Here is a 10,906-nt window from a genome sequence, read left to right as displayed (position 1 = left end):
CAGATACTCTCACAAACAGATGCCTGTGCCACACTTTATTGGGAAAGATTTACACACTCTGACCTGTAGTAGGCCAAGGGATGATAACAGGGTGGCAGGTGGGCTGGGCCCTGAGGTGGCCGCTGCGTGGGCAGGGTCCCCAGCAGGCCACCTGTGCTTCAGTCCCCCGCAGGAAATGGAAGGCTACATTCCTTTCCACCCTGAAGTACTGCTCTAGAGAGACACAGGACTGAGACCCAGGCCTGGGCTTCCCCTCCCCAGAACCTGACCCTGAAACTCCTGCCCCACACCAAGGACCCAGCGGGAATCCATCAAAGAAGCCACATGGTCACTGGCCTCGCCCTGTTTCTGGGGAAGCACGCTCTCCCTCTGGACAGGGCCCTGACTTCAGAGCAGGGAGGAGGGGCCTGCTGCAGGCTCAGGGAGCAGGGGAGGGGCGTCCCAGCTCTGCTTCAGGGGACGCAGGGTCATGGCTGGGAAAGAGGATCCTCTCCAGGCTCCTAGCCAACTGGGGGCTCTCCAGGAGGGAAGGTGACAACCTGGCCCATAGAGCTCCCAGGCCGAAGTCCAGGGGCTGGATACCACCACACTGGGGGTGCTGGCCGCTTACTCCTCCCGGAGCTTTTCCGGGGCAAGGCCAGAGGATTGGAGTGCTGTCTTTCGCCGGCTCGGGCTGCCCCCACCCAGAGCTAGCCCCAGCCCTAGGCAGGCCAGGGCCATGAAGTGGACGCAGAAGTAGATGGAGGACCAGTACCGGAGCGTGTCGCCCGTGGAGAGGAGCACAAAGCCCATGCACATGTAGTCATAGGCGCGCATCTTCAGGAACCAGTGCACCCAGTCCCAGGCCTTCTGGCCCCTGGGACTGAGCCGCCACCTCAGGGCCGACTCCAGGCGACCCTCTGCGGCCAGGCACAGCGGGACGGTCAGGAAGCTCAGGTAGTAGCCAGGATGCAGGCCATGCCAGTAGGCGCTCAGCAGCATGGTCCAGGCGCTCCTGGGGAACAGGCTGGGAGTCAGGCCCCGGGGAGCCACAGCCCCAACCCCCTCCCTGAGACCCGTGGGTCCTTGTCCCCAGCTCCTGAAGGCAGAGGAGGCTATGGATTCTGTCTCCTTTGGGAATCCTGAAGCCCCACCTGCCCCATCCGCACCCAGTGACCCAGGCATGTGCTGCCCTTGGCCGTCTTTGGCTCACAGCCTTCCTCCCTCAGGCCCAGGAGTCCCATTCCTTGGCGGGGTGCTGCTCCCAGTGAGCAGGTCCCTGGCTTGGCTTCAGCACACTTGGGAACCTGGTGATCCTCACCCCACCCCAACCACAGGGACCTGGGCACGAGGCCCAGAAGGCACTGCCAGCGAGCCAAGGCCTCAGATGGCGCTGGTGCACCTGAATGCCCGAGAGCTGCTGCCCAGCCCAGGAGACCCAGAGTCAACCCCTGGACTGCCAGGGCCGTGTGTTCCCCGCTGACAGAACCTGCCTTCCCCTGGAAACCAGGAGTCTTTGGCTGTCCTCCATCTGTATGTCCAACTCCCCCTTCCTCCAGGAGGCCAAGATCTCAGAAGCCTAACCCTCCTCCCTCAGGACCCAGGAGTCTCCACTTCTGATCTGAGAACCCAGCTCACCCGCTCCTTTCTCTCAGGACCTAGAAGTGGGAGACTCCAGCCCCTTCTTGCTTTAGGGACTCAGGAGTATAACTGCTGACCCACGAGGACTCAGACCTCCAGCCAGGATCCCCTCCTCCCTGGCAGACCCAGGGTCTGCCTGCCTGTGTGTGTAAGAAGACAGACAGAACCTGCCCAGTGTGCGGGGGGCAAGGTAAGTGTCCTGCCACTGAGCCACAACCCAGCCCTGGAGACCTGTGAACCCGGTGGCGGGGGGGGGGCTGTGCTAAGAAGAGTCATCGGTCTCCACGTCACCCCCCAACTCCTATTCCATCAGTGGCTTGCCATACCTGTGGCCTCAGGAGGGTCTTTCCTGCCTGTGGGCTTGTTCCTCTGACACACTAGATGTTTAAGGTACAAAGATCACCTAATGACAGAACAGCGGTCTGCCACGGGCATGGGGGTGAGGCATCTCCTGCACTATGGTCTTCAGGGGTGTCTCTGGTCCACCCCCACTCCAGGCTCCATCCCAGCCACACCCACAGCATGCACACACACTGCCACAGCCATGGCACAACCACCCCCTTGAGACCTGCTGGTCTGCAGAGGCAGCCCTGGGCTATAAGCATCACCTGCAACTGACCACACTCAACATTCACTCTTAAGTGTCAGAATCCAATGATGAACTGCCTATCCAGTGACCCCAGCTGAACATCTGAGTCATCTCAAGGTCAATGACACCAAACCCAAGTCTTGTCACTTCACCCCACCCACTGCTGAAACTTCTCCCTGTAGGGTGCTCCCCTTCTCGGGAAGGGCCCTTCTGGACCCTCAGGCACCCAAACTCATAACCTGGGAAACAGGTTTCATTTACTCTCTTCTCCTGCTGGACACGGGGTGTGCCCAAGTCTAGACTCCCCCTCAAGTCTACATACTTCCTGGTCACTGACCCCCACGGAAGATCCCAGCTCTTTCACTGGCCCCACCTGGAGAGTCAAGAGCTTCAGATCAGCCTCCTTGCTCCCCTTCTGCTCCCTCTCCAGATGAGGCCCCAGTGGAGCTGTCCACTGATTTTTTTTGTGATGCTGGGGATCAAGCCAGGGCCTCGCATGTGCTAGGCGCGGAGTAGACCTGGAACTCCCAAATCTGACCATACCCAGGCAGGCGCCATCAGCACTCGTACCAGGAGAACACAGCACAGCGCCTTCCAACCTCAGGAATCTCAGGGGAGGCGAGTGAGACTCAGGAGGTTACCCAGTATCCCTGAGCCTTAGTCCCTTCTCCTTAAGATGGAGATAGGAACTTTGATGACTAGAGATAATGTGCCTAGCAGTCTCAGGAAACACAGGGAGAGGGCTGGGGATACAGCTCAGAAGCAGTGTGCTTGCCTGCCACGCAGAGGGCTCTGGTATCCAAGAGCACAAGAAGAAATATCAGAAAGACGGAACACAGTGATAGCTCTTACACGGCAAGCACCCCCAGGAGGCCTCACACTGCACCCCACCTGACCGCTCAGCCTGTGACCGAGGTTAACAGGTTAACCCCACTTAACAGCCTAGGACACTGTGGCCAGCTGCTCCCTGGAGTCTTCTCAGTGATCTGCAGCACCATGATGTGGCAAAGTCTGGCCCCTGAGCCTGCAGGACCCAGGCCACTGCTGCTATTCAAGGAGGACCTCACGCCTGAGGAACTACAGCTCCATGAGCCTCAGGGCAGGGGTTGTCTGGGAGTTTGCTCTGCACTGGCCCTGGCGTTGGGCAGGGCCCCTCACCTCAGGACGTAGGAGCGGGCAGGTGCGCTCTTGTAGATGTACTGCGCCAGCCACCACTGCACTGTCATGTTCCAGTACCGCATGCCATCCCGCACCCGCACGCAGAAATCTGTGCTGTAGCAGTCGATGTTGCGGATGGTCTCAAAATCATACTCCAGGGAAGCAGCCTTCTCCGGACTGGGGGTGGAGGGTGAGGGTGGGGACAGACATGCAGCTCAGCCAGGCCCCTCCGGGTGCCTGCTCCTGTCCCAGCCCCAGATGCTAAGGAGGGGATTCTGGACCAGCGATAGCCTTCTGGCTGTCAGACTTGCTACGACCACAGGGGAGGACAGCCCAGAGGGAGACTTCCAGAGAGCAGGGTGGACAGGGCAGTGTTCACCAACAGCAGGGTTCTCTTGGTAACCAAGAGGCCTACCACAGCCACCAAAAGCCTGAGCCACAAGTCCTTCAGCAACCAGGCTCAGTATTTTCAGAGAAGCTTCCAAATAATGGTCCCTCCTGAAGTGTGGGGCAGTGTAGTTCCTAGGGAAGAATCCTAAAAGGTGGTTCAGGGTTGCTAGGGGGACGTTCTAGGCCCTGTGACTCTGACTGATCCCTGTTGCTAGGGAAAAGGCATTCCTTAGCAACAAGGCCCAGGCTGTTTAGAAAAGCTTCCAAAGGGGGACTTTCTTCCTGGTCTCTGTAATTGTTCGAGAAGTGTCACCTCCAGAAATACAGTGGCTTCCAGGTCATTGGTACCAAGGGTTCCATTTGAACCCTCAGTGGCTTGATGATGGGAACATAGCTGCCTTAGAAGTGGGGCCTGGCGGATCTGGAAAAGCCTTCCTTCTGGCCTGCGCTGGGGGCACCTCCTCTCTAGCAGCTGCAGCCCACGGGTGGTTACCAGGGCAATGGCAGTAAATGAACATGGGAGTGCCACGAAAGGATGCTGCTTGCGACTACTAGGTGGGGCACAAACCCAGCAAGGGGTGGTTCATAATTTACACCAAAAGGCCGCTGCCAGCCCCAATCCCAAGGAGGCTGAACATGGATTCGAGGAGCAGAGGGCCCTTCCCCGCTGCCGGGGGTACAACTTCCCTATGGGGGCAGCACTTCCTTGGCAACAAGTTTCTGCCTTTATGACTCACCTAGCAACAGTGGTGCTGGGGGCAGGGGCAGCACCACTAGCAACAGGGCCAATCCACAGTTATGGGGTGGGAGCTCAGCTGGGTTGCAGCAGGAGGAAGGCCCCAGAGGTTGTTGGGAATGGTATGTCCTCAGCAGGACAGCACAGTCAGGGATTCTAGATCCTTAGAAACAGGGTAACTGAACTGCTATGTGATGACATCTCACAGGAAGATGATGGCTGCTAGTAACACGGGGCAGTTTGGGTGGCAGGTTCTGTAGCCACAAAAGCAAGCCTTCTGGCCTGAAGGGGCTAACAGTTCTAGGGATCCTGCTTCCCCAGCAACAGAGGATGACCTGCCCCTACCAAAGGATGGCATCCTCAGTAACCAAGATCGGTAAGGTTCTTGGGGTGACATGTCCCTGGCAACACAAGGATGCATGTGGTTGCTAAGATAGCGTCTTCCGTCTCCTAGCAACAGAGAGCAATTCACCATAGTGAGGGTGGCAAGCACTTGCAACAAGGGGCAATCCACAGGTACCAGGAACACAGTTCCCTACCAACAGGGAAGGCAGCTGGGTTGCCAGGGGTGACACACCTACACACAAGTGGTGGCCCTGCCCCTGCTCCCCGCTCTCCTCCCTGCTAGGGGCAGGGCCAGCCCTTGGTGGTGGGGCCTGCTGGGTCTTGGGAAGCCTCCCTCCCGCCGCCTGACCTGCTGGGGGGTGGGCATTGGAGGGTGGGGCCTCCCCCGGCCCGGGCTTTGGCGGCCACGGGGTAAGCCCCGAAGCCCGCGGCAATGCAGCCGCACTCCGCGGCAATCCAGGCCACGTAGAAGCGCATGCGGAAGGCGAAGAAGACGGGGATCATGTAGAAGAGGCGGGCGGGCAGCGGGCGGGCGTAGAAGGCATCCTCACGCACGGCCTCCAGCGGGAAGAGGTGGGAGGACAGCAGGAAGAGCAGGCCAAACAGCGGGGCCGGCCAGGCGCGGCGCAGCAGTGGCCGCAGGCTGGGCACGGCCTCCGGGAAGGGCTGCTCCAGCCAGTCCAGGTAGGTGCGGTAGCGGAAGAACGGGCCTGTGGAGGTGGGGAGGGCAGCGGTCAGACGCTCGTGCTGTGTGCGGCTGGCGAGGGGAAGAGCTCAAGTCTGGAGGAGCTAACAGGGCGAGACGGGGACAAGCGGCAGAGACAGGAGGACCGGGGACCCAGAGAAAGAAGGAGGGACAGATTAGAGTGGAACAAAGATCCTGGGAATGAGACAGAGGAGGGCAGGACTTCAAGATGGGGTGATCTCCATATCAGTGAGTCACAGAAAGTAAAGCAGTGGCCACAATAAACTGGAGGTTGGGGGGGTTGGCAGGGGCTCCCCAGGCAAGGCAGGCAGGGAGGGCATGGTTTCACCAGGAGCTCCAGGAAACCACTGTAGCCCCTCCAACAGGACAGGAGCTGCCCAGCACCCCACAAGCTCCCTGTGGCTGCTGAGTGGGCTGGGTGTGCAGAGGGGCAGTAAAGGAAAATGGAGACAGTTGTGGCTCTTCAGATGTGACGGTGGCAGCCTCGGGAGCAGCAGTGGGACTAACAGAAAGGGCAGGTGTGGAAAACCTGTGTGTTCACAGAAGATCACGTGTTATGATTCCATTTACAAGAAATGTCCAGAACAGGCACATCTATAGAAACAGAGGTCAATTAGTAGCATGCAGAAATGGATGGATGGGTGGATGACTAAAGGTGTCTTTTGGGGGACGAGGAAACTGTTCAGCAGTGGTGGCAGTGCACAACTCCATGGCTGCACCAACAGTCCATGAGTTGTGTGCTTCAAGTGGGTGAACGTGTGAACAAAAGCTCACTAACCCTAAACTGGGAAAACATTCATAAGAAACGCTTTCTGAAACTGAAAATGGCTCTAAGCTCTGAATATGTGTCCCCTGAATGCAGGAAACATCAGGGGTGATCAATCCCAACTGATCAGGAGACTGAGGCAGGAGGCTGGAAAGTCTGATGCCTTTCCAGGCAATTTAGCAAAATACATTCTCAAAAAAAGGAACATGAGGTTTCAAGAGGCCTAACCCCTTGATCTCTGTTAGCTCAATAAATCATAGGAGGAAAGTAGGGAATCCTGCAGGCTCAGAACCATTAGCATCTACCTATAAGAGCTCTGGTCTTATGTGAGAGTCAGACACAGATGGAGCCACAGAAGAGACAATAAACTCTGGGTGGAGAGAGGAACATCGGGTGACCGCGGTGGACAGGCAAATGTGCAGGGTAGGCCCACTCACCTGTCATGATTCCCACATAGCAGTAGCTGTAGCTGAGCGTCTCCATCAAGGAGGGCACATCGGGTAGCAGCCCCAGGGTGGACCCCTTGCTGAAGCCGGAGGCCATTTCCTTCCTCTGGGCCAGGTGCAGGTCCTGGACCTCACTGGCCAGACTCACCAGCTAGGGAAAGGGAACAAGCAGCTGAGCTCTCCTCACATCCATTTCCCTTAAGCTGCCACTCTCAGCAGCAAGGTAGGCTGGGGGGTTACAGTGGGCTGAGGTCCCCGCCACCAGCAGCTCTGTGCATGAGAGGTGGGAAACACCTCCAGTTGGCAGTGATCCCCACGGCTCCATCTTGGGCCTCCTCTTCTTTCTCTATGGTTCATTTGAATCCATGCTTTAAGTATTGTCCACATGCTAATGACACCCAAATTCAACCCCTACCCTGGACCTCTCCAGTAATTTGCCTATTGCCATTTACACTTTGATGTCTCCTAGGCATCTCAAATTTAACACCTCCAAAGTGAAATTCGCTACTACTTGGTTCCCAGGGTTTCACTGGCCTGAGGTAGGGCCTGGTAGTCTTGCTTTTGTCCACTTGCCCAGGTGGTTAAGAGTCAGAATGGCTAACCCAGTTTTGTGCCCTTGGGCCAGGTACCTCCTCCCCAGAGCTGGAATCCTTCCTTTGCAACACGGCTTGCTACAGAGACTCTGCTGGCAAAGCACGCTGGACAGGCTCACTCCAAGTGCCTAATCGCTCCTCCTGCTGATGCACTTGGGCCATTTCCTTACCCCAGAACAGTGGAGAAGTGAAGAACTGCTGGGGCGTATATGAAAGGGAACCCTATCCCTAGGGAGAGATAAAGTCCTACTCTGGGGGTTTGGATGAAATAAAATCCCACCCCCCACCCCCACTGGCATGGATGGGAGGAGGAGGTGAAGCAAGGGAGGTTAAATGGCCGGTAAGGAAGCTGGAGGGAGAATGCAGCCCCAAGTCTGACCTTCAGTGTCAACAGCAGCTGGACGGCATTGGTGAAGGGCGTGGGAGTGGGCAGGCCCAGCAGGCTGAGGGCTCGGAAGAACAGGAGATAGGAGAAGGTCCAGGCGAGAGCCAGGGCATGGCAGGAGCTGGAGCAAGGAGAAGCCAGTGTGGGCAGGGACCTGGGCCTCTGTTTTCCTCTTGCCAGAGTCTAGCCACATATCCTCCCCCACCTTTCCCTACTGGGACGCAAAAGGGGAGGACAGAGAGAGGACTGGACAATGGGATGCAGGGATGAAAGAGGCAACATGTGGAACTGCACAGTCTCGGAGAAGAATGAAGAAGGGTTGAGAGAATCTGCAGGGTGAAGACCTTCAGTCCTCCATTTTTTCTTCATCACCAAGATCCAGAGCTCAAGATGGGGAAGAAGGGGGGTGGCTATGCATGACTATGAGTGGTGGCATGTCCAGCCATAACATGGACATGAAGGATATGGCAAACACACAAGGACAAGGTGCAGGACAAGATAAAAGGGGAAAAAGATGAGACAAATGACAGAGAAACAAAAGATAAAGAGGAGAAATCCAGAGCTGGAAGCAGAAGCTGAGAAAGACCCAAAGAGGAAACAAGTGGCTTCCTCCACATCCCCACTCTCCCTGCCCTCACCCCCCCAGTTCTCACCAGGGCTGGGCCTGAATGAGGGCCCAGGTCCCAAGGATGGTGATCAAAGAATGCAAAGTATGGGGACCACAGGTGAACAAGGTGAGTCCCAGGCCCACAGCGGCTGCCCCCCATCTCTTCAGCCCAGGCCCTGCAGAGAAAAGGGACAGCATAAGCCTGGAACCTTCCAGGGGGTCCCCCTCCCGTCCCCCTTATTTTCCACTGGGGAGGGAACCTGACTCACCAGCTTTCTTAAAGAGGAAGCCGATGGGGATGGAGATAAGAAGAACTACCAGATAAGTCCATTCTTCTGGTGACATGATCTGGGGGAGGGATAGAGGGCAAGGGCTTGTGGTGAGAGCCCAGGCCTTCAGCTCTTCTGAGGGGATCCAAGAACCAGGCCTGTGCTACTCCTCCTCCTAGGATCCAGGAATCCAGCCCCCACCCCTCTCCTGGGCCAACGCAGAAATCAAACCTATTCCCCACCCCCATTTAGGACTCAGACATAAAAGACATCCCTTCTCTGAGAACACAGACACAGCTCCCCTCCCATACTCCTTCTCTTTCAGAGCCTGTACATGCAGACCCCCCATCCCCCCCTTGGAGGGCCCGGGAACCCTCTGGACTGCCTTCCAGATCCCCCTTCAAGGACCCAAGAAGCCCGACCTCTCCGCCGACAGCACCCAGAGAAGCTCGGGCCTCCAGCCCTCCACCTCTTCTGAATCTCGGACCTCTCCTCCACCTAGACCGCGAGAGCAGACCCTGCAGGTCTTCAGGCCCCGTCCGCAGCTGGGCTGAGCCGAGCCCGTCCCAGGCGCTCGGGTAGAGCTACAGGCGGTTACGCCACAGCGCCCGGCGCACTCCAGCGCGGTTCCCACACCTCACCACTAGCCAACCCGCAGCGTCCCCACCCGGTGCCCCCCAGCCTAGCCCACCTGAAATGCCCGCGGGGCTGCAGGCGACCGAGCAGTGCCAGCCCGCGTCCGCCGCCACGCCTCCCCGCAGAGCAAGCCCCCGCGCCGCCTGCTCCAGCTGCGCCGGCCGGGCCTCCCGGTCCAGGCCTGGGGCGTGCGGCAGCCGGACGCTGGACAGGCTGGGTAGAGAGGAAACTGGGAGCACGAGGCAGAAGCAGCCAACCTGACGGACCGGCTACACCCGAGCGCCGAGCACCAGAACGTGAATGGGCAGGACCACTGGCTGCGAGAAGAGGGGCCGGGAGCTTGGAGCCGGGAGGAGCCAGCGCGGGGCCCGGGTGGGCGGGGCCAGGAGCTCGGAGTTCCGGAGGAGGCGGGGCCTCTGCCTCGGATTTCTTCGGGCGCTGTCGAGAGCTGGAGCCCACCGTTTGGGGGCGGGGCCACAGCCTCGGCTTCCATCGGAGATAGTCGAATGCGTGAGCAGCGTTCGGATGTAGGCGGGCTACTCGCTTCAGAGCCTGCTGAGCACTTAAGTCACTGTTCCAACATAGGCGGGCCTCAAAGGCGACCGGATGTGGGCGGGGCCATAGACTTGGCTTACTTCGGAAACAGTGGGGCAAAGGATCTGCTCCGATGTGGGCGGGGTCACACGCCTCCGCACCCTTCAAGTACCTAAGTTCCCACGCAGGCGGGGCTATAAGCCTTGGTTTACTTGGAGAAAATAGGTATAAGTCAAATGGCACCTCCTTTTGCCACAGAAAAGTCTTAACTGGATTCTCCAGAAATCTTCACCATGGCTGATTTTAGGACTGTCAGTAAAAGAGTCTCTGCAAAAGAGGCCAATGTAGATAAACTTCCTATTTTCATGTCACCCTGTTTATTTGGCCACTGGCCGAGAAGATACCAGCGCTCCAGGTGCTGCACACCCCTTACTAGTTTTTCACGAATATATGCAGCATAGTAGTTTGTAAAAATGTGCAAATAAGGCCTCTGGCCTGGAGCTGGGCTTCACAGAGATGTCTACATTTTTAGGATAAGAGGAGTTACCAACTGGGCTCCATGGTAACAGCTGGCAGGGGAGGAAAGAAAGGGGAGAAGAAGCTCTCCCCTTCTCAGGTGTGGTCCGTGGAGGGTTAACTTGCCCGGAACAGTGAAAGAAAAAGCTGCTCTTATGGGAACTTCTGCAAACCGTGAACTTCTGAGCCCCTCCCCTGACATGCTGGGTGTAAAACTCTGAAACTACCTGAACTCGGGGTTCAGGGTACTGATTGATTAGAGCAAAAGCTGTGTCCTCTGAACCTGGCTGCAGCCAAATAAAACTATTTCCTGCTGTCTTCAGTGCCTTGCCTCGTTTGTCCCTACAACCTAAGTAACCTTGGTTTAATTACAGGCGGAGCCAACAGCTTCCCAGAGCATCGAGCTTCCTTTAAGGTAAGAAGGCGGGGCCATAGGCAATATGAAAGAGGAGGTGAATCGCCTCACTTAGATAGGGGCGGGAGGAAGACGGCCCAGGGGGGGCGAGGCTCGGAGGACCCGTGTGCCTAAGGGGCGGAGCCAGGGTAAAGAGCTCCAAGATCTGATCTTGCAGAATACCAGGGGACCAAGGAAGCACCCTGAGGGCTGGAC

General features: G+C 57.6%; 1 protein-coding gene across 4 annotated transcripts; it reads right to left on the bottom strand.

The window, feature by feature from the left end:
- Positions 1 to 20: 20 nt before the first annotated feature.
- On the bottom strand, positions 21 to 9,642 carry Mboat7 (membrane bound acylglycerophosphatidylinositol O-acyltransferase MBOAT7). Of its 4 annotated transcripts, none has more exons than XM_013366164.4 (8): positions 9,504 to 9,642; positions 8,611 to 8,689; positions 8,388 to 8,517; positions 7,729 to 7,855; positions 6,748 to 6,907; positions 5,188 to 5,548; positions 3,368 to 3,544; positions 21 to 994 (listed from the first exon to the last, which is right to left on the bottom strand). In XM_013366164.4, the coding sequence occupies exons 2-8, from the start codon at positions 8,684 to 8,686 to the stop codon at positions 607 to 609; spliced, it is 1,419 nt and encodes a 472-aa protein (XP_013221618.1). In that variant the 5' UTR covers positions 8,687 to 8,689; positions 9,504 to 9,642; the 3' UTR covers positions 21 to 606. The 4 variants fall into 4 exon arrangements, with proteins under 4 accessions (XP_013221618.1, XP_005342325.1, XP_077887588.1 ...); XM_005342268.5 differs by having other exon boundaries at positions 9,302 to 9,641; XM_078031462.1 differs by having other exon boundaries at positions 9,513 to 9,633.
- Between the last annotated feature and the right edge of the window lie 1,264 nt (positions 9,643 to 10,906).

The sequence above is a fragment of the Ictidomys tridecemlineatus genome, chromosome 15, assembly GCF_052094955.1.
Source record: "Ictidomys tridecemlineatus isolate mIctTri1 chromosome 15, mIctTri1.hap1, whole genome shotgun sequence".
Lineage (NCBI taxonomy): Eukaryota > Metazoa > Chordata > Mammalia > Rodentia > Sciuridae > Ictidomys > Ictidomys tridecemlineatus.
The sequence above is the reverse complement of the archived record's forward strand: the minus strand, read 5'-3'. Positions and strand labels throughout refer to the sequence as shown.

What these genes read in the sequence shown, in the direction of transcription:
- Mboat7 (XM_013366164.4), bottom strand. Translation starts at nt 8,686, where the DNA reads ATGTCACCAGAAGAATGGACTTATCTGGTAGTTCTTCTTATCTCCATC. An exon ending in CTTCCTCTTTAAGAAAGCTG is followed by an intron (nt 8,518 to 8,610) that starts GTGAGTCAGGTT and finishes TTTTCTCTGCAG; the next exon opens with GGCCTGGGCTGAAGAGATGG. An exon ending in GCCCGCTCCTACGTCCTGAG is followed by an intron (nt 995 to 3,367) that starts GTGAGGGGCCCT and finishes CCTGTTCCCCAG; the next exon opens with GAGCGCCTGGACCATGCTGC.